The 21899-nt window shown below is 51.4% G+C and overlaps 1 protein-coding gene across 1 annotated transcript in view; it reads left to right on the top strand.

The window, feature by feature from the left end:
- ADARB2 (adenosine deaminase RNA specific B2 (inactive)) overlaps positions 1-21899 on the top strand; it is a 419952-nt gene that overhangs the window by 379816 nt on the left and 18237 nt on the right. Inside the window, exons 7-8 of the mRNA XM_042944734.1 lie at positions 6668-6836; positions 20580-20761. Of these exons, the coding sequence (XP_042800668.1) occupies positions 6668-6836; positions 20580-20761 (351 nt within the window). The remainder of the gene's footprint in view (positions 1-6667; positions 6837-20579; positions 20762-21899) is intronic.

The following is a 21899-nucleotide window of genomic DNA, read 5'->3' as shown; positions in this document are numbered from 1 at the left end:
CTGTATCCTCACGTGGGTGGGGAGGTACGGGGGCTCTGCAGGGGCTCCCTCCCAAGGGCAGTGATCAATCACATCAGGGGGGCCCCTCATGGCCTCATCACCCCCAGAGGCCCCTCCTCTTGACTCCATCCCCTTGGGGCTGGGGCTTCAACACAAGAGTTGGTCTAAGTTGTGTGTCCAACACAAACGTCCAGCCCAGAGCCACACCCTATGGAAAGCAAATGCAACTGAGAGTCAGGATAAGGGAGCTCCCTAAATATAGGGGCCTTTTGGGGAGCTTCCCCGGGAGCTGGCAGGTGACAGCAGACACCCCCCCCCCAGGGGTAGAGCAGGGACCCTTCACTGTCACACATCCCAGAGAAAGGAGAAGAAACAACATGGAACAGATTCATTTTTCCTGGAGGGTTCATCAAGCTGCATCTCCAGGAGACCGGCTTCCTGTATAAAACTGTGAACTGTGCTCCATTAGACAGCTGCTTAGAACTGTCTTTCCATTTGCTCCCAAAAGTCTGGCGTCATGAAGACCCAGGAGCCCTGAGGTCTGGGAGGAGAGGTCTGGCAGAATGTTCAGGGCCGGCCCTAATTTACCCGCTTCCTCCTGAGGCCGGCATGGCCAAGTGGAGACAGCCTGAGACCCACTGTGTCCCCCTGCCTCTCTGCGCCCAGCACCCACCACAGCCTCCCAGCTCCCCCCCGCCCCCCGCCCCGGTTCCAACTTGCAAAGCCAGTGGTTCAGAAAAACAAACAAATACATCCTCAGATGCACCCTGGGGCTCACTTCCCGACACAGATGTCTTTTATTTCGTGGTGCTTTTAGAAGTGGCAGGTGCTGCTAGGAAGAAAATAGAGCATCTTCCTCACATTTTTACCGCAGATATGCCAGGCAGGAATGAGCTGCTGCTGGGGCTTATTTTAAAAAAAATTTTTTTAACGTTTATTTATTTGTGAGAGAGAGACAGAGCACGAGTGGGGCAGGGGCAGAGAGAGAGGGAGACACAGAATCTAAAGCAGGCTCCAGGCTCTGAGCTGTCAGCACAGAGCTCGACGCAGGGCTCAAACTCATGAACTGTGAGATCATGACCTGAGCCAAAGTTGGACACTCAACCACCTAAGCCACCTAGGTGCAGGGGTTATTTAGACCGCAGCCTCTGGCACTTCCTCCCCAGGACCACCGAGGAGGGGCTCTCGGCAAGTCTGGACTCAGACTCCCAGCCAGAGCACACATCACCTCCCTGCACTCTCAGCAAAGCCAGCACTGGCTCCTGACAACCCTGCATGGAAGGGCTTCGCAGGGAACCTGCAGCCATTGCCCAGTGCATGCCTTTGCTTCAGAAGGAGGGCGCACAGGGGAGATGTGGGCAACTGGGCCTCTGCTCTCAGGGGCTCTTGCCAGGGAGCCAGTGGGGACAAGTCCCTGCAGGATGTGCAGGCCTGTGGGGCCATCCACTCCCAGAAGTCAGCGCCTCTACCTCCAACAGGTAACCCTGGAGAATCCAGCCCGGCTCCATGTTCCTAAACGGAGCTCTGGAATCACAGCCCCAAAGGTGCATGGACACAGATGTGCTGGGTCCACCCGTGCCCAGGAGCCCCAGCGCTGGAGCTGAGACCTCCCCAGGCCCTCCACACCTTCCCGGCCTGCTGCCCACCACATCCCCGCATTTGTCCTCAGCCTCCTCTGCTTGGCAGGAAGTGACAGTGCTCCAGGCTCTCCTCCCCCACACACACGCACAAGACACGTGCGCACACACAGGGACACCCATGTGAACACACACATCTCGACAGGTGTGTGATGCATCAGGAGCTGTAATCACACCTGAATCACATACTGAGTCTAAGAGAAAGTTCTGGACACAGCTGCTGACATCATTCCCCTTCGTCTAAAGAGTGCAGTATGGCAAGGAAGTTCTGTAGAGAGGTCTGGACAGCCAGTAAGCCAGTGTCACATGCCACAAGGCCCGGCAGAGAACCGAATCTGACCTGGTGTTTCCAAGAACAAGTGCCACAGAGCGATGGTGGCCATCCACCACGATGCCTGGCCCTGTTGTCTCAGGGGCTCTAATGGGTCCATGACTCCCTGACCCTGTCCATGTCTCAGACAACACTGAGCCCTGTGCTGTGAAGCAGCCTCACCTCCCTCAGACGCCTGCAGCTCAAAAAATTCTAAATTCCCCAGTTTTATTTTTTTCCTCAAAAATATTCATCTAGATAGATCGTAATTCTTCCTTCCTGGAGTCTTTAAAAGTGAAATCAAAACCAATCGGTCTGAAATGTTTGCGAGGCGTGTTGCCTGCCAGGAGGCGAGCTGTTTCCAAACCCGGCTTCTCTATTGGGATCACCTGGGGAGTCTCACAAATGTGGCTTCCTGCCGCCACTCTTCCTAAGATTCTGGTGTATTCAGGGTAGAGTGGGAAACTTTTAAAACCTCCCAGTGTTCTGAGAATCTGACATATTTCCAGCAACAGGACTCAAAATCCCCTAGCGGCCTCCTGCCCAGATTGGGTCTGCATGCAAAAGGGGTCTCCCAGAGTCTCTGCAGGGGCCAGGCTGGCGTGGAGGGCAGGTGGACAAGCTCTTACCAGTAGGGATGAGCCTATGCTATGACGGTCATTGGTCTTGGCGACCCAGAGCAACTCCATTCATTCCCCAAGGCCAGAGCCACAAGGGTGATGTCATGTCCTGAATGGCTGTGGGCAGAGCTGGGCTGGCCCCAGCTGGCTGTGAGGGGAGCCTCCATAGACAAGATCCAGGGCCCTTCACTGCGGCTGAGCAAGCACCATCCTCCTGACTCACCAACATCATTAATGCAAATGCCTTTCATGGTGCATCTTTTAAATAACCTGGGAAACTCAGTTCTTACTGCCATTTTCCAAGATTTAACCGCGTAAATTCTCCCCTCCATCTTCCCCCAAATGCTATGACAAAGGGCATGACTGCATCATATCTCACAAGCACGTACTAAATGCCAGTATGTTCTAAGCCTGCTCCATTGGTTGTACCTAGGGGAGTTCAAGAGATTAGACCAAAATCACATACAAAGTCTGGAAGTCTAAAGCACATTCCTGAAAGCCCTATCTTCAGGTTTCTGCCCACTGAGTCACAGACGTGTGCAACATATGACAATATCGGTGCACCATAGAAAAAACACATTCAGATGACCTCATAACTGACCACCATCACGATCACCACTGTGTCACATAAGACAAAGGACACCCACATGACTACACGATGGATGATGCAGACAGTATTACAGTAAATACTGGATCTCACCATAGGTGTACCTTCTGGGATACATACACCTTTTAAAGATGATTTAGAAATTAAAAGTTTATCTGTTGCTTAGAAATACTGTTTTCCATTCCTACTCCTTTCTCCCCCATTTCTGGCTCTCTTTCTGCCAACGGCGTTGCATCAGCCATGTCTTGCTCTTTAGACACAGCTGTGCTCCCTAGGTGGGCTCCTTCAATTGCCACTGATCTCTGCTTTCTTTCCAGTCTCTCCTAAAAATTAAAAATTCACTTGAAAACCCTATAAAGCATATGACAATCCTTACTTTATCTTGACATCCATCTTCACAGGTAAGGGCTCGAGATTGATAAATGCCATAATGAAGAGTCTGAGGACTTAGAGTACTAGCAGCAGATTAGAATATTCCTATAGATTTGGGGGTATCAGCATGCACAAGGCAGGCAGGGTCTCAACACTGCACACCCCCAGGGTCTCCCGGGTGCACTACACCACAGCCCATGCAGATCCAGTCCACGCAGCCTCTGGCTGGACTGCTGTTTTGTTCTGCTTCAAGTGCCAACTTTAGCTCTCTCTCCCCGCTCACAATAAGGCAAGAAAGAACTGGAGGAAGTGGGCTCACCAACACTCAGAGCACCCCCCGCCCCCAGGATGGATCACGCTCATCAGGGAGCATGCTGGGGAAGGCAGCCTGAGACACAGCACTTCCAAAAATAAACACTTTTCAGGAGTGCCTCATGCACCTGGCTCTTCAGGCAAAATTAATCCACCTGAGAACTTTGAGTTAACTCCTACAAACCAATTGCTGACTGAAGCCAGGACTCCCTGTTGTCAGGGCATTAACGGACCGTAAAGTCTACTGCATGGAAAGTCAGTTGTGCAGAAGCAGAGGGTAAGAATTTAGAAAAACCTTACAATATGTCAGGCAACTTCCAAAGTCTGAAAAAGTACACAACAGTTGGAGCACCGAGAGAATGACAAGGACGCTATAATTAATACAAAGAGACGGGCAGAAAGTACCATATTCCCTGAGAAAATATCCCCATCATAGGGGGATATGACAAGCTCTATGACACTGTGGTAAACTGTGGGAACTGAGGTGTATTGGTCCTCCACTCTCCCAGTGCTGTCTGCCACAGGAAGTCGATGAGATAAGTAAGACCCCACCTGGGCAGTGTAAAGAGTCAGGTCAAAGCAAATGTTTGCTCGAGCGTCTTGAGTCATATGAATGATTCGATGTTCATTTTACCATCGTCACCATTACTGTCATCATCTCTGTCATTATATCATCTTGTACATCATCATCATCATGTCTCCTCATCACCATTACCGTCGTCACCATCACCCTCATAATCACCACCATTGTCATCATCACCATCATCGACATCACCATCCTGACCACCATTATAATCACCATCATCATCATCACCACCATTATCCTCACATCCATCATCACCACGATCATCACCATTACCATCACCACCATCATCATCATCACCATCGTCACCATCGTCATCATCACCACTGTCACCATCACCATCATCCTCATCTCCATCATCACTATCACCATCATCACCACCATCATCATCATCACCACCGTTGTCATCATCGCCATCATCACTACCATCACCATCAACATCACCATCATCACCACTGTCACCATCACCATCACCCTCATCACCACCACCATCACCCTCATCTCCATCATCACTATCACCATCATCACCACCATCATCATCACCACCATTGTCATCATCACCATCATCACTACCATCACCATCATCACCACTCACCACCACCATCACCATCATCACCATCTCCATCACCACTATCACCATCATCATCACCATTACCATCATTACCATATCCATCATCATCATCACCATCATCGTCATCATCATGACCACCAGCATCACCATTACCATCATCATCATCACCATCACTGTCATGATGATCATCACTATCACCACCAGAGTCATTGTCATCATCTGATTTCCTAGTGCCATTGAAAGCAACAGAGATTTGTACCCTCACTGTCATCATTGTGGGGCATCCCTGGCTTGCATACCCAGGGCTCAGTCTCTCATCTTGGTTCTTCCTTCTGTGGATGACTTACAGATCAGTCAAAATTGGATCTCATCAAGTACCTCATTGGTGAGGATCAAAAAGCAATCTGAAACCTCTTAAAAGTTTACTTTCTTCAAGGAGTATAGCAATCTTTCTCCCTAAGACATGGGCTTGAGGTACAATGGAAATGTAGTCAAAGAACTTCAGTTCCTACAAACAATGATAAAATAGATTGGAAATTACTTTGAGATCTATAAAAGAAGGTGCCTATATAAATCCACATATTTTTTTATTATTTTATGCCTTCAGTAATGATAAATAAGAGAGAAATCCTATTTCCAGGACTTCAGAACTTAAATAGAACATTTTTAAAGGAAGTATCTTTAGTATCCATGCATGTCACCATATGTATGTAAATGCTGGAATAACTGTGCTATATATCATTTGTATGCAAAGCAGTTAACCATTTCCATATCCCAATATAATCCAGACTTAATGTGCAGAACTTTTTTAAAGAAAGACAGGATAAAAACAATCTTCACCTTGTTCATGCTAGTTCTCCAAATAACCATGGACTATGGGGTGTGGCGTAGGTGTGTGTGTCTGTGTGTGTGTGTGGAGGGGGCTCCAGAAAGGAAAGGAGAATATGAAATGAAGGCATGAGGGACCCACAGGAACCAGTTCATAGGCTCCATCTCGTCCTCATAGAGACCCTGGGTGACAATGGACACCCTGTTGTACTGTCCATGCCCTATCTCATCCACCCCCATAGCCCAGGAGGCAGGCACCATGATTCACCCTAGTTTAAGATGCAATAATTATGTCACAGTGGTCGTAACTTTCCCAGGGTTAAGGAGCTAGGAAACGTAGGGCCTACAGAACACAGCCCTCAGGCCAGATCCCACCCACTTCCTTTCTGTATGGCCCATGAATGAAGCATGGTTTTCACATTTTTAGATGGCTGAGAAAGGTGAAAAGAGAAATATCTCACAACAAATGAAAGTTATATGGAACTCAAATTTCAGCATCCATAAAGTGGAATGCAGCCACACTCATTCACTGACCTGTCTATGCTGTGGCAGCACAGTGAGTGGCTGGACAGAGGCCAAAAGGCCACAGAGCCTCTGATATTTACTGTCTGGCCCATTATACAAAGTCAGCTGACCTGGTCTAGAGGTGGCACTCTGGAGCCCAGCTCTGCACCAGTCACTGGCCCCCTCCACTGGGACACTTATCTGTGCTTCCCCAGACTAGCAGGTGTCTAGGGGGCCCCCCTCCTCCCACACCACTCCAGGTGGGGATTCACCCTCTGCACAAACAGGGTCCCAGCCTCTCACAGCTGCCTCTTACCTCCTAGTCAACAGCAGTAAGCACATCGTCAGGAAGCTCCGTGGACATCTACGCACCAAGATCGAGTCTGGGGAAGGGACCGTCCCCGTCCGGGGCCCCAGCACCGTACAGACATGGGATGGCGTCCTGCTGGGTGAGCAACTGGTCACCATGTCCTGCACAGACAAGATCGCCAGGTAACGGCCCCCTTGCTCACCTCCGCCCAGGTGGCTGCGGCCTGGCGAGGTCTGAGTGAGGGTGGAACAGGGAAGGTGTCCTGGGGGAGCAGGAAGCCTTATCCCTCTGCCTCTCTCACAGGCCACACTCTCAGCTGCATGTGTGTGCCCAAGCGAGGGCCTGGTTGCTGCAGGCTTCGGCCAGCAGGCACGCTCACAGAAACATGGGCTCAGGGCAGCATCACAGTGGTCCAGCTCCACCAGGCTGGCTCACGGAGCCATCGGGAAGCAGACAGAGCTTTCCAGGCCCACCTTTGCTGAGCACAGCCCTGGGAGACACTCCCCACCCAAGCAGCCAGCCCACCTCACAGACCCCACAGCTCTCCAGAAAGCTGGGCCTTCTTGCCTCCAGCATGTGCACCCTGCCATCAGATCTCCCTAAAGTGTGACAGACCTTCCAGAAAACGTGTCCACCCATGATGCCAGCTGGGTGGGAGTTCCCCCTCTGTGCCAGGAGAGAGTCTCTTTTTAGATGGAACATCAAAAGTCCCCCCTTGAAGGCTCTGGGCAGGGAGCCAGCAGGAGGAAGAGGGATTTACAAAGGGCATGCAGGTGCCCCTCAAAGGCACCTTGTCCTCAGGGAGAGCCCTCTTGCTCACGACCCCACCACCCTCTTCCTGTGCTCCCAGATGCCATCCCCACAGAGGAGCGTTCCTGTCACTTGGGTTTGGAAACCATCCCAGAGCACCCAGGGATGGCAGGGAGGGAACACTGCAGCAAGAGTTTGCCCCAAGACAGCCGTAAACTGTTCCAGAGCCACCCTGATGGTGACAGTAACAATGAGGTTATTGTTAAGAGTGCATCAAAACATCTCTTGGACACTTGGTTATGCTCATTAATCTGTAATCTGTAAACTAAGTAAAAATAGTGAGTTCTATGTAGATGGGGTCTTGGAGCGAGCCCCACCCCACCCAGCCACATTGCTGTCCCCAAGGTCCTTGGCCTGGAAAGCCCTCAGGTTGGAACTCACCAGAGACAGGAGAGCAAGGTTAAGGGGTGGGGGTAATGTGGAGGCCCAAGGGAAGCCAGACCAGGTGCAAGCAATGGAGGACCACACCTAGAATGTGCCACCGCCATGGGGGGACCTGGAGGCAAGATGAGGGTGGCAGGGTGTCCCCACAGGGACCAGGGAAGGTGCACCCTCCCAGGTATGGTTCCCGGGAGGTGGACACCAGTGAGGCAGGACTGTCTGCCCATCGGTCGATCAGATGACACCTAGCACAGGGCTGGGCATGCCCACTGCTCCGCAGGTGTTTGCTGACTGGCCAGACGCCTGCTTTACCAGAAGATGCGGTGTGTCTCCTGGGAGGCCAAGAGAGGAGCTGTTGGGTGAGGCAAGAGCAAGGACAGGGCAGAGCGAGGGGAGGCCACTGTCTGTGGGCCGGGGACCCAGGCCTGCCCCAGGCCACTGCAGGCCCTGCACATGGCGCCCCTGCCTCCTCAGACTTCTCAGGCTGAGTGGCAAAGCCAAATTCTCCTGGGGAATTACCAAATAGCTGCAGGAAAAGTAGGGCCATTTACCTACCTCCCTGGCTGTGACTGTCAGGGCCAGCAGAGGCGACAGGACAGCCTAATGACAATAAATCAAAGCACTGATTTCTGCATCAAACGAACAGCCCAGACTCGTCAAGCAGCTCATCTTCCAGAAGAAAATGTATTCCTCCTTTGTAATAATCTCATCTATTCAAGAAGCAGGAAAAAAGGGGCAATTTTCACTCAACGGAAATCTTCTGGGTGCCTGAAGATCACATTGGGCTTCTAAATTAACTCTCTGACTCCCTGGAAGAATGAAGTGAATTAACACTGCAGAAGTGTGATTTCATGGTCTTTGGGACCTTAAACGTCAACCGACAGCAAATCAAACCCGGGATACAGAACGCACAGCAGGGCCGTTGTTCACAGGTGTGTCCACGGCAATGCACCTGCTCCAAAGCCAGGCTCCACTTTTTTTAATAACATCTGGAAAAACAAAAGCCCACTTGCATCCCCGCAAGGGGTTCACATGGTACCCTGGGTACACGTGTGGAGACACTGACCATCACAGCTCTGGGCAGCCTGGAAGGTCAGCTGTCTCTCCCTGAGCTGAGCCAGGAACTAATGGACACAGCCAGGTGGACCCCAGCCCCGCAGGCAGTCCCTCTCCATGCACTGAGCTCAGGTCCCTACATCTAGTAGCAGGGCCACTGAGGGGCACACAGAGCCCTCCCCTCACTCATTCATCTCTCCAAGCCCTCACCCACCTTCCTACTGCCCCCCAGCCCCATTTTCTCTTCCTCTCTGCCTCCCCCTGTGTCTGTGTCTCCGTGTCTGTCTCTGCCGCCCCCACCAAAAACGCAGGAACTGCTTGCTTCTGCGTGGAAGGGCCAAGCTCAGGGCCCATCTCTCCACAGTGAGGTGCAGGTGTGGCTCTTGCTAGACAGTACTTGCTGGTGCCCCTGCACACTGGGCCAAGGATGGCGGCGATGATGAAGGAAGATCATGCGCTGTGGTGCAGCAGTGTCTGCATGGCCCCGCACACAAGTCGAGGGTGTCAGCACCAATGTGTGAGTTATGTCGGCGCACACAGCAGGGTTTGAATGGGAGCACACATTGGCATGTGACTCAAGACCACAAGCGTCTGCAACACACGTGACTTGTGCAGAGGCTTCACAAAGGGACCACCCGGTGATGTACATGTGCGTCTGTTTTCTGTCCTGTACAGAAACGAAATCACGCCTAGGGCTTCAGTAACGTTCCAGATAAGGACTCTTCCTACAGAAACACAGAGAAAGTGTTCCAACTCGGAGAGCTGATGCTGCCATCCTGGCACATTTGAGGTTCTGCATGGAGAGTGTGGGTATGAGTTCGGAGATGTGCAAGTCACGTCCGCCTTTCAGGAGCCTGTGGCTGGGGGAGGACCCACCTGGCTCTCAAATCTGTAAGCGCAACACATCACACGCTGGGCAGGGCCTCCAGGGCCTCCAGGGCCAACGTGGCTGATGAGCTGATGGTTTTCAGGCAACTTTGAACACCGACTGTCAGACTTAGCTGTTAATATGAGTCAGATAACAGCGACTCACAGCTAAATAAGTTATATCAAAAATAAAGGCAGGAAACACTCAAAACTCACAGGCTCCAAATTATTTACTGTTATTTGTTCCCTTTCCACACCCATTGTGTCTGTATATCGGAGGTCCACAAAATGTCAGCTCCTGCACACCTTGTCCCAAATCTGTGCTCACTGGCCTCACACCAGCCCCATGAAATTGGCCACAGGGATGGTACTTACACCATGGAAATTGGCAAAGGTTACAAATCAGTGCCTTTTCTTTTCTGGAGAGCCAGCTGTTAGCAGCACACCAGTGACATCAGAGTCATGCAGGACCTTACCAAGTTATGGACACTAGAAATGACACGTGTGTCCTCTCACTTGGGAGGACGTGAACACATCAGGACAGGAATCTAAACAGGCGCATGTGTGCAGGCGGGAGACACAGGCCTGTCCCATCCCGTCTGGGACCCCAGTCCCAATGCTGCCCCTCATCACTCCTCTGGGGGCCAGAGCCTGCCTCCCTGGTGCCCCCTCTCATCCTCCCTCTGCTTCCCTAGCCCCGTCTCCCTCTCATTCATTCCCACATCTGCTGGCCTGACCCTGGCTGCGCTGTTATCACACAGCTCATCCTTCTCACCAAGCAAACAAACCCCCCGCCAGCGCGGACACACTGCCTTCCTAACGCAGGCATCCTGGGAGAACCGTCCACAATCAGCCCCAGCCGGAGGCATCTGGCTTCAGTCTGCACCACGTGGGCGAGGTCGTCCCCACGGAGGCTGACAAGGGCACCACCCTCCCGTCCCTCATGTCACTAATGGGTCCCATGGGGCTGCCTGCTCTCCCTACCCTGGTCCACCCACCCCTTGAGCACTACATCACATTCACACTTGCAAGAGAAACAGAGAAGTGGACAGGTATAGGATAAAGGGTGACGGAGGCAGTCCTGGCGTCTGAACCCCAGAGCCTGTGTGTGGGATGTTGTGAGGCAGACAGACCGGGAGCAGACGACCGGGCCAGCAGGGGCTGCCGAGGACAGTCATCAGTGAACACGCGGAAGCTCCTGGCTGTTGCTGCGGGAGAACAGCAGGAAAGACAGAGCCGTCTCGGACTTTCCAGCCACCCCTCCATCTGATGAGGCGCCAAACCCTGAAGTTCTGTGCCTTCACGCGGCACAAACAGGTGCCTCCCATTGGCGGTCGGGAAATACTGCACCAACGTGACCTGTCTATGCCCAGAGCAGCCACAACGTCCAACGTGAAAAGTGTGGCTCGGGGGGCCCAATGGGAACCAGAAGCTAAGGGCCTGCTTCCTTCCAATGGCCCAGACGGCCTGTCAAATGCAGGGCTCCAGCCTCCGCTGACCCCTCACACTGCCCACCGGCTGCCAACACTAACGGTTATTTGTGCTGCCCAGAGACTGTCAGGAAGGGTCACAGACAAGTAAGTCTAACTGCTGACTGTCATCCCAAGGGTGTGACCCCAAAGCTGCTTGGACCCACAAGCTGTGTCCACACAGTAGTTCAGAAGTTTCTCCAATCGCAGGTGGAGTTGTAGTCGAGCAGCCATGAAACAGAAATAGTCGGCTGACTTAACCACCTATCACATGTGACTTTTCTGTATTTAGATAAAAATAAATGAATAAAATTGTATTTTTAATTAAGGTAGAGAAAGTGCATCCACCAGACAGATTTGCAAATCCCTTGATATCCGTGTGTAATGAACAGGGAGCCGCCTATGTCTAAAGACCTAAACAACCAGCACAGCAACATTAGTTCTCTCCTCCCAGAGATCAAAACCAATACACAGGGGTCACTTCTGGATCAATGCCATGTAAGCAATGTAAATTAAAGCACCATACATACCCTGAGTACGATTTCGTGACTAACAATTGACGTCATTTTACAGCGTCAGCGGTAAGAGTGTAAACACGGATTTACAGCACAACATGTTATAGAAAGCTTGAAATTTTTACAGTGGTTTAAAATGAGCCATAAGATATTGTGAACACATTTCCTGGATTCCAGCCATTGGATAAGTGCTCACACTGCCTGTGTATTCTCTACGGCTTCCAGTTGGTCTTTTGTGTCCTCTGGCCTTGCCTGAAGACCACCCCCCACCTCAACCTGCCACAGCCCTGCAGCAGCAGCCACATCCTGGGCGAGCAAGATGACCGAGTGCCCCTGTTCCCCACGAGGACAAGAGCCTCACTACAGAGAAGGTCAATCCCCCCAAGGCCAGCAATATGACTCTCTTCCACAAGCCCTCTAGGATTCTCTGGAAATCACATAACTAATTCTGCCCATTACAAGAGGGGCTCAGCCCTCCTCAGAGATGGGAGCTCCTATGTACATCCCTCTGTCCACAGGCAACTTTTCTACCCTTCAAGACGATTCAGGGCTCACTCGGCCTGGTCCCCCATCGACCTGAAACACCACCACCACCACCCCCGAAGGATCTGAGGCTCAGTGACAGGCAGAACCCCGCCTATGTCACCTAGAGATCTCCCACCCGCCTCTGAGCAGCAAGAACAACGCTGGTTATACATCAGTACTTGTTGGCCTCAAAGGACCATTTTTCACCTGGGAAGAGTCTTGTCTCATGGAAGTGGCCTGTTTTATGCCTCGTCCCCCCAGCAGACGCTACATATAAGGGAGTGAGTAGAAATCATGTGCACCCCTGGGCCCCCCGCCGGGGTTGTGGAACACACAGAGTGTGGCAGGTGCCCACGGATGTAATGCTCATGTAGCCATCTCGAGACAGAAAGGGGCTGTGGACGGTGCTGCTGGCTCACCGAGACTGTCCAGCAGCAATGAACCGAGTCCAGCCCTGTGAGGGGACGATGGGCTCAGAAGCACAGACTTCCTACCACTAGATGTGCAGGCTGGGGTCCCCTCCCTGTCGATTGCCCTGCGCTGCAGAGGGGAGAACATGGGAGGGTGGCCAGCGCCTGGCCAGGAGCCAGGTGGCCTGTGCCCAGCGAGGTTTCCTGCATCTCAGGGGCAGGGGTGTCACAGCCAGGAGGGCAGGGCTTCTGTGGCCTGGGACAGTGGAGGGGCGGCACCCAGCCACGCCTGTAGAGTGAAACCACACAAGCTGAGCAGCTGGCAAGGCTCTGGGCCCAGGATGCAGAGAGAGTGGACAAAGGCCACAGCTACAGATGGAAACCTCATACGGTTTCTCTCAGTAAGTCCAGTGCTCAAGCAACCGTCCAAGGTGAAACAGGGCAGCTGCTGGTATGGTGATGTCATTCCATTAAACTCCTGTCCAAAGGCAGGGGACCCGAGACCTGAGAAGCGTGTGTGCCCGAGTTAACACAGCTAACCACATCTCCTCTCCTGAAGGCTTCATTCTGGACACAGGTGGGTCCCTTGCGTGATGGAGCTCATGCTCAGCTCCTTCTGGAAGTAAGGCCTGGGGTATCCTGCGCAGTGGTGGGAGGCACCTGATGGACCCCTACCCAAGCCCAAAAGACACTGCAAATCAGAGTATTGCTGCCCTTTTGATGGGAAAAGACACCCCAGAACCTTGAGATATGGAGATACAGACTAATTTTTTTCCCTTAAAACATAATTTTGACATTGAACATGCACAAAACGAAAGGTGGTTTCTTTTGCTGGGAACAAAGTCATCAGAATCACTAGGAAAATTCTTGGGTCATCAAAGTCTTTTGAAAATGAAATAATTTCTTCTTTGTAGATTCTGTAGAAATGGCATAAATGCTATCTTGACGATAAAAGTGGTCCCAGTGCTCCAGACCGGGGGCGGGGGGGGGGGGGGGGGGTGTCAATCCCATGTGGATGACCTGGCTTTGCATGGAAAACCAAACCAAACCACAAAGTTCCCGGCTGGAGGCGGCCCCCAGATGGGGGCAACTGAGCAGAATCAAGACCAAGCAGTCACACCCCCTACTGCCGAGGAAGAGCTCAGAGCAAGCCCAACCACGTGGAGAGGCTTCCCCTCCATGACAAAGTCAAACCCAATGAAGAGATAGGAGAACAAGGTGGAAAGCAGAGAAGAAACCACTGGTGATACCCCAGCAGACCCAGAAGACAGCCGCAAGCTTCTGCTCTGTTACCCAGAGCCTCCTGCCTCTGCTCACAGTTCCTGCTGTGCACAGGTGGACAGACAGCCATCCCTTATCCCGTGTGCAGGCCTGGCTGCGGCAGATGGCTGGCCATCCCTTATCCACCCTGTGCTCATGGCGCCCTGCAGTCTGTCTCAGAGCAATCCATCCATCAGCATGCTCCCGTCGCTGGTCATCTGGGATGCTCCCACCTGACTGCTACTGGGAAGAATGTTTCCCCTAATGTCTGCACACAAAAGTTTTTTCCCAAATCTCCAAGTATGTATTCAGATATACTCCCCTCCGTGGGTCATAGACCCCACCATGGCAGAGGGGAAACAGAAGGTTCTCATAAATGAGACAGGCTGGGACCTCCGGGTGGGCCACGGCAGGTGCACTGGGCTGGATGGTAGCCTCCAAAAAGATATTCCATGCCCTCACACCCAGAATCTGCAAATGTGCCCTTACAGGATGGGACTCAGGTGTCCTCACACCCGGAACCTGTGAATGTGCCCTTACAGGATGGGACTCAGGCAAGCATGAGAGGAGGAACTTACCCTGGGTTATTCAGGCTGGTTCTAGATCCTCATAAGAGACAGGCAAAGGGAGCTGGGGACAAGGAGAGGGCACACAGAGGAAAATTCCATGTGGGGGTGGACACAGAGGCTGGAGTGATATGTCCACGAGCTGAGAACACCAAGGATGACCAGAAGCCAGCAGAAGATCCAAGAAAGGCCTGGCACAGACTCTCTCAGAGCCTCTGGAGGCTGCACAGCCCTGCCCACACCTTGACTTCAGTGTTCTGGCCTCTGGGACTGTAAGAAACCCCCCGGTTTGTGGTGTGTGCCACAGGGCCCCAGAAGACCAGAACAACCAGGTAAGAGGCATTACTCACTCAGACCAACTCATTTGCTCCTTGGAAATTATGGAACCAGAGAAAGTCATAGTAAAGTCAATTCCCAAAATGCACCCTTCAAGATCGCCATGGTAAAGCCTGGGTGTAACTGCGGGAAATGAGTTGTTTCACTGGGTCAATGAAAGCTGACCTTCAAAACCACAAGTTGACGTTGCGTAGCAGCACAGCAAAGAGCAGTGCAACTTCCCTTCAAAAAGATCGAACAGCAAACACTGCACGTCCGCGAGACGGGAGAGACAGACGGCACCAATGCCACTGCCATGGTGCACTGTCCTGAATGCAGGGTCTGCTCGTCCGCCATCTACAGCCTCGCTGACAGGCAAACGCCCACCTCCCAGAAGGATAGGCAAACCAAAGCCATGCTTTTTGCCTTTGCCTCTGAGAATCCAAAGTTAGCGGCACATAAAAATCTAAATCTTCTGGAACTAATGTTCCTTTAGATATGGTTTCTAATTTTAAGTACCTGAGCTTGATTATTGATCACAATGTGTCTTTAAATGAACAGATTAAAACTTTCTCCATAAAAATGAACTGTAAAAAATTATAGCTGTTCTCTGGGGAGTGAGGCACTGTCTGACTTCTAAACTTAGATTCCAGACGTGAAGAATGCTTTCTCTGTGTGCCATGCCACCCTCCCCACCTCCCCACCCCAGCCCCCCATCTATGGCTGCGTCCCCCTGCCTCCCCATCCCAGCACCCCCCCTTCCCGCCCCAGCCCCCCATCTATGGCTGTGCTCCACCCCCACCTCCCATCTATGGCGTTCGTCTTGTTGAAGTCTCACCAGCCTCACCAGCTCTGCAGAAATCAACTGGAGGTGTTGGTCATTTTCCAGTCTCGGAATACAGGTCCTTGTAAAACAGGTGCTTCCTAGATACCCAACCCCAGAATGCTTGCAGCCTGGTTTAACAATCCTCTTGCACCTCCTGTACCAGAGATTGTGTGATAACCTTACTATAGCTTCTGCACCAGTCTTACCTAATCTCTAGTGATAAATTCAATAGTATGGATCCAACAGAGAAGTGGGAGCAACAGTCAGGGACACTGTGTGTCTGCTGCCTCCACTGCTTTTGCAACAACAGCTAAGGCAGGCACACATGTGAGTATCAATCCACCATCCACAGCCATCCACCCCAGGATGCTGAAAAGGGCTGAGGAACTCGGTTTCTGCAAAACAAGCTAGAGACCTGGCTGGCCCACAGGAGACAATACCAAGAGCATGTTGACAATGTGGCAGTACAGGCCAGACCACAGACATCTCATGAATAGTACAGATGTTGGCTGGACGTGCTGGGGGTCCTGGTGATGGGGCTGAGAGAAGGACACTGGGCCCAGGGACTTGAGAAGCAACAGCCTTGAGCACAGGTCTGTGCAGAAAGAGCCTGTGTGGCACACACAGTGTTGGAAGCTTCTTCACCTTACGGTTTCCATCTTCACAAAAGAAACAAAAGATATTCCCTAGAGTAAGTAACATGTGACGTTTGTCCCCCAGGAGCCAAGGGGCCAAATGCAGCCCCTGTAAGGGGGGTCATGGAGTCCAGCTCTGAGAGTCAGCCAGAGCCCCAGCACAGAGCCCACGTTTGGCACTAGAAACCCCACACACCCTAGAGACCGTTGCCCCCCATATGCAGGACTTGTCAGGACCAAGAATGGAACGACCTAGTCACAGAGCTGCTGTCTGTCTGGTGAAAGCGTTCACAGTGTACCAGTCTGTCAGGGGCAGATGGAGCCAGAAATGTCATGTCGAGAGGGAGGACACTTCCCAGGTAGGTTTCAGAGCACAGAAACAAGAAACCATGTGAAGCAGAATTTCTTCCAGCTGAAAACACACAGAAGCGGCACATCGTCCTGACCCCAACCTGACCTCCAGGGCACCTGTGTCCCCTACGTCTGCAGTCAGAGCCCACATCCACTGCACACGGTCCTGCACTGTCTGGGCTACCCTGGTCGCCATGACATAACCAGACTTCCTGAGGGGTTACTGGGAACAAGGTCACCTGGGAAAATGCAGTGGATTGCACAAGGCTTGTCCACTGTCTGTAACAACCACCCCCAAACCTAGTGGCCTCAAACGAGTCATTTGTTCTGTGTGCAGACCTTCAATGTGGGGGACGGGGGCTCAAGAGGATGTCTCATTTGGGCTCCATGGGGTCAGCCAGGGCAGCTCCCTGGGGCCAGAGGGCCCCCTTTAGATGGCACGCTCACATGGCTGGCCAGCTGGTGTTGACGATCCGCTAGGAGCTCGGCCAGACTGTGGGCTGAGACCGGGTTCCCCTTCATGGACTCCTGGGCCGGGATCCATAAGGAGATGGTCTTGAATCCATTTTGAGTTGATTTGGGGGTATGGTGTCAGGAAGTGGTCTGGTTTCATTCTTCTGCATGTAGCTCTCCAGTGTTTCCAGCACATTTATTAGAGACTGTTCTTGCTCCGTTGTGTATTCTTAGACCCTTTGTTGTAAATGAATTGACTGTATAAGCATGGGTTTATTTCTGGGCTCTCTATCCTGTTCCATTGATCTGTGTGCCTATTTTTATGCCAAGTAAGTGTATGTCTCTGATGGTACTTGAAGACGGTACCACGGACCTCACTGTAATTTTACAGAGTTACATCTCCCCACAGGGCCACATCAAAGTGGCAAAAACAGTAGGCAAGGACCCCAACTGTCCACAGTATGTAACAGTCATCACCATCCTGTCTCATGTGCCAGGCGCACACCAGCGGTGACCACCTGAGCCAGGGCTCAGAGGGCTCACCCCTGCGACTGTTTCCACTGGTCCTTAGAAGCCACAACTTGAACTGAACATGGAGACGGCATCTCCTGGTGAAAGAAATGCAGCTTTTCCCAAGGCGCTGCCTCCACTTATCTCTGGTATTTCCGTATTCCGTGATTGACAAACAGACAAAAAGATATTTATTGAGGGATTATCTATACTGAAAACCATACAAGGGATTTTTTTTCTCTGTCAACATTGCAGAAATATCAGCTGTTTGAACAAAAGGAGAGGTATATTCATTCGATCCTGGACACTGAAAATTCCCCAGTTTATGTTCAGGAAGACATTTGGTATTATTGATCAGGTTAGCTGAATGAGTTTAAACTCCTATAGCCAGATAAGAAGAAGGCTGATTTTCTCTTTATTATAAAGGTTATTGAGAGGGAACCAGATATAGAAGGTATTTGGGTTTTTTTTGACGATCCCACAGACTCAGAACCACTTGAATATGTTCCAGAAGTCTGTTCAGCACCAATACTTGGATGGCCCACAGGATAGCGCTGTCTCTTCCGGAAGTACTAATTTTCTTGTTCAAGACTTGGCTTATTTCAAGCAAGCACTTTGTTATCAATGGGGGAAATGTCCATTTACCTGCTTTTAATTCATAAGGAATGTTCAAACTTCACTAGCGGTCAGAGAGATAACAGACACCACTTCAGCCACCTGCGTCCCGGAGTGCTTTGCCATCCCATCAATGGCGACCTGGCCTCGTAACTGCGATTTACTACGTCTATGACCCTTGCTGCAAGAGCGTCTCCCAAAGCAGGAGAGCCTACACGTGGGTCAGGAGTAAAGCATACACTTAAACCACAAATATTGCACACCTCCAGAGTGAAAGGGATTACTCACTACATGTGCTGTCTCTCTGTTTCTTGGCGTACCTTCAAATCTGGGAAGGAGGTATTTGAAATCCCAAATGAAGTGCCTCTGTTGAATTTGTCCTCACTTTCTGGTGTGTCCTTGGCCCTGCCCAGAAATACAGTCTCAGATTTAAGGGAAGGAACCCAATCCCTCAAAAACATCAGTGTTCCTTCCATGGAAAGTTCATGTACCTCCTCTCCGGGATTTTGTGGAAATTCTGTAATTCATCAGTGAAAAGTGAGGGAAAGGCAGCCTCCCCAGGGCCCCAGCTGGTGTGCCCGCTTGTACAGTCAGGTGGGAACAGAAGCCTGGGCAGAGGCAACATCATCAAGTGAAGGGACTCCTACAAAGTAGTGAGAAGTACACGTGCGGCCTTCAGAAATGTGTGCTCCTTCAGAACTTTGCCACATGTACTTTTTAAAATTAGATAATAGCTAGCTAGCTAAACAGATGATAGGTGATAGATACGAAGATAATAGATGATGGATACGTTGATAGATGGATAGATTGATAGGTAGATAATAGATGGATGATAGACACATATATAGATACATAGATACACAGATATCTCCAAAGGACAGCAGTTTCAGGCCTTTCTAAAAGAAATGATGTGACTTACAGAAATGACCACAATTATTTTTTAAGTGAAGTTATGCAAATCTGATAGACTAAAGTAAATGTTTCATAAAACCAATGACTGTTTAAATTGTAGGACTAAATTGTTTGTATATAAATATTACCTTTTATATTCCATTTGAGTTTTATGTAGATGAACACATTACTTTAATGACCCGCGTTTGCGGGGAGAGCAGGAGACTCGCTCTCTCGGTTCCCGCCCGCCAGATGGCTGCCTTTTCTTGCATGAGATTAAAACATGTCTCTCATTCACTGTGATGCTTCTGAGGCAAATTAATATCGCCAGCTAAATTGCTTGTGTTTTCGGAATAAAATTTAAAGAGAACTTTTTAAAGCGATTGGTGTCACAGGTTCTCGGAGCAGATTGCTCTCCAGGTAGGGCATGCTGGTTTTAAACATGCGGTAATTAATGGAAAGAATTCTGTGTTAATTGACTGCTTCAGGAAAGGGAAATATAATGACTCCTTATTAATCATGAAAAGAAATGTACAGCGTGGAGGCACCACGGTAATTGCTCTAACAGCGGAGAAATGTTAATTAATGAAAAGAACAATGATGTAAGAAATTAGCTGCATAATGTCAGCCTCCGACGGAGGGTGGGTTGGGTTCGAAACACGTTATTTACAGTGGAAACCACAAACCGTTGCCTCAAACAGATACATGTAACCTTGTACCACCCAAGTTTAGGGGGAAAAGTCTTAAAATGCTGCTGTCATCTTTGCTTACAGAAGCAAAAACACCTGCCCGGGGCTATATTTATGTCACAGGAGAGCGGCCTTGTCCTTCATGTCTGCTCTGGGCTTCTAAAACCACAATCTTCCTGAGAGCAAAACAGGGCCATTTATTAATGTCATTTAATTTCCACACAACAGGTCATTCTGACTGCTGAGGACAAAAGGAGGAGAAAGCATTTTTCCCCAAACTGAAATAAATAAACTCCCTTCTGATATTTCCCTGCTCACGTAAAGAAAAATTCAGATTTACTTTGGGGACACTGTCTTTTTTTTTTTTTTTTTTAACCTAATTTCAAGTCCCTGAGAGAATATGTAGCTTCCGATCCATCTAACAACTCATTTTCCAGAAAAGGAAGCCGCGTTCATTAAAATGCAGAGCCCCCCCATCAGACCCCTGCACGGCATCGAGGGGCTCAGAACCATCAGTCGCCCAAGCTGGGGCTGCTCCCGGTCCGTGTGCCAAGGAGCTTGTCCTTTGGCCTGCTTGATGGGGGGTCACAGCCCCCACAGCCCGGGGCGGAGGGCAGGAGGGGAGGGGGTTCGCACAGCGGCCCCAGGTGGAGGGCTGGCGGGGAGGGGGGGCTCTCACAGCCAGTGCCCTATGGGGAGGGGAGGAGGAAAGGGGGGCTGCTCTGGGGGCACAGAGGGTACCCACCTTCGGGGGCACCGCGCTGACGCCCTTTCCTTCCAGGTGGAATGTGCTGGGACTGCAGGGTGCGCTGCTCTGCCACTTCATCGAGCCCGTGTACCTGCACAGCATCATCGTGGGGAGTCTGCACCACACCGGCCATCTCTCCCGGGTGATGAGCCACCGGACCGAGGACATTGGCCAGCTGCCGACCTCTTACCGGCACAACCGGCCCCTCCTCAGCGGTAAGAAAACCCTCCCCGGAGACGCGCACCAATGCCTTCCCATCGGCCCGCCCCATGGGTCCTTACTCGGGCACACTGTACCCATTTTGGCCAACGGCTATTTAAGATTTAGCGAGCAAAGTTACAAAGATCCGAAACAAAACAAGAGGGTCACGGTGCATCCCGCGGGCAGGAGTGGGCAGCGTTCGGAGGGGGGCACAGACCAGGACGCAGCGCACCACCTGACCACTGTAACTGGGGGTCTGCGGTGCCCACGCGGTGAAACGCCAGCTTAAGTCTTAGACTAGATCACCTGGGAGAGAAACAGGAAAATTAGAGGTGTTCAGTGCTGCGGCTCAGAGCTGGGCCGGAGATTCACTCCCAGGATTCTGAACTTTCTCTAAATGACATTATCAGGGTGATAATAGTGCCCCATGGGGTGGGAGTGGGAGCAGGCACGGTTCATGAGCAGCGTTTTATGACACTTGGCACGGATTTAAGAAAAGATACCTCCACGTTTGTTCATTCTGCACACCGACCACCAACCACAGGCAGCACCTCACACCTGCTACTCCAGGAAGAGCCTGGGGCTGGGCTGGCGTGACCAGTCAGGTCCCCACTGCATTACACGTGAGATCCCGTTCTTAGGACCCCAGACCCTGAGCCAAGAACCACCTCTCTGTTGCTGAGGGAGGAGGTGTGGCCCTCAGGCAGTAGGTCTGAAATCAGCCTGGATCCAAAACTTGTGTCCCCTGTCCTCAAATCCCTGTGACCATGTTAGAGTCCGGGGGCTCCATGTGTCCAGGGAGGGAGCCTTCCATGCAAAAGTCTGCACACTTCAGCAAGGCCTGAAGGTCTGCACACTTCATCTGAAACGGGGTCACAGAGTCTGTCCAGGAACGCAGGACAGTCACCATCTTTTAGGGTGTCACCTTTCTCTGCTGGTCCCCAGGGCCGCTCCTTTGTGGCGGGGGTCCATTCTTCACCACTGTCCCAGGGGCCAAGGTAACACGATCAGCAAGGCAGGGTTTCCTCAGCACCATCCTCACTCGAAACCCTGTGCCCAATACTGCAGGGCCCTTGACTCGAACCAGAACCGATTCCGGGCGTTGACGGGCCTGTGGGCGGTCTTGCTGGGGGGCGAGCGCCTGAGGGGCCC

This window comes from Panthera leo, chromosome B4 (assembly GCF_018350215.1).
Source record: "Panthera leo isolate Ple1 chromosome B4, P.leo_Ple1_pat1.1, whole genome shotgun sequence".
Lineage (NCBI taxonomy): Eukaryota > Metazoa > Chordata > Mammalia > Carnivora > Felidae > Panthera > Panthera leo.
Note: the sequence above shows the minus strand (reverse complement) of the source record. Positions and strands in the feature narration are given on the sequence as shown.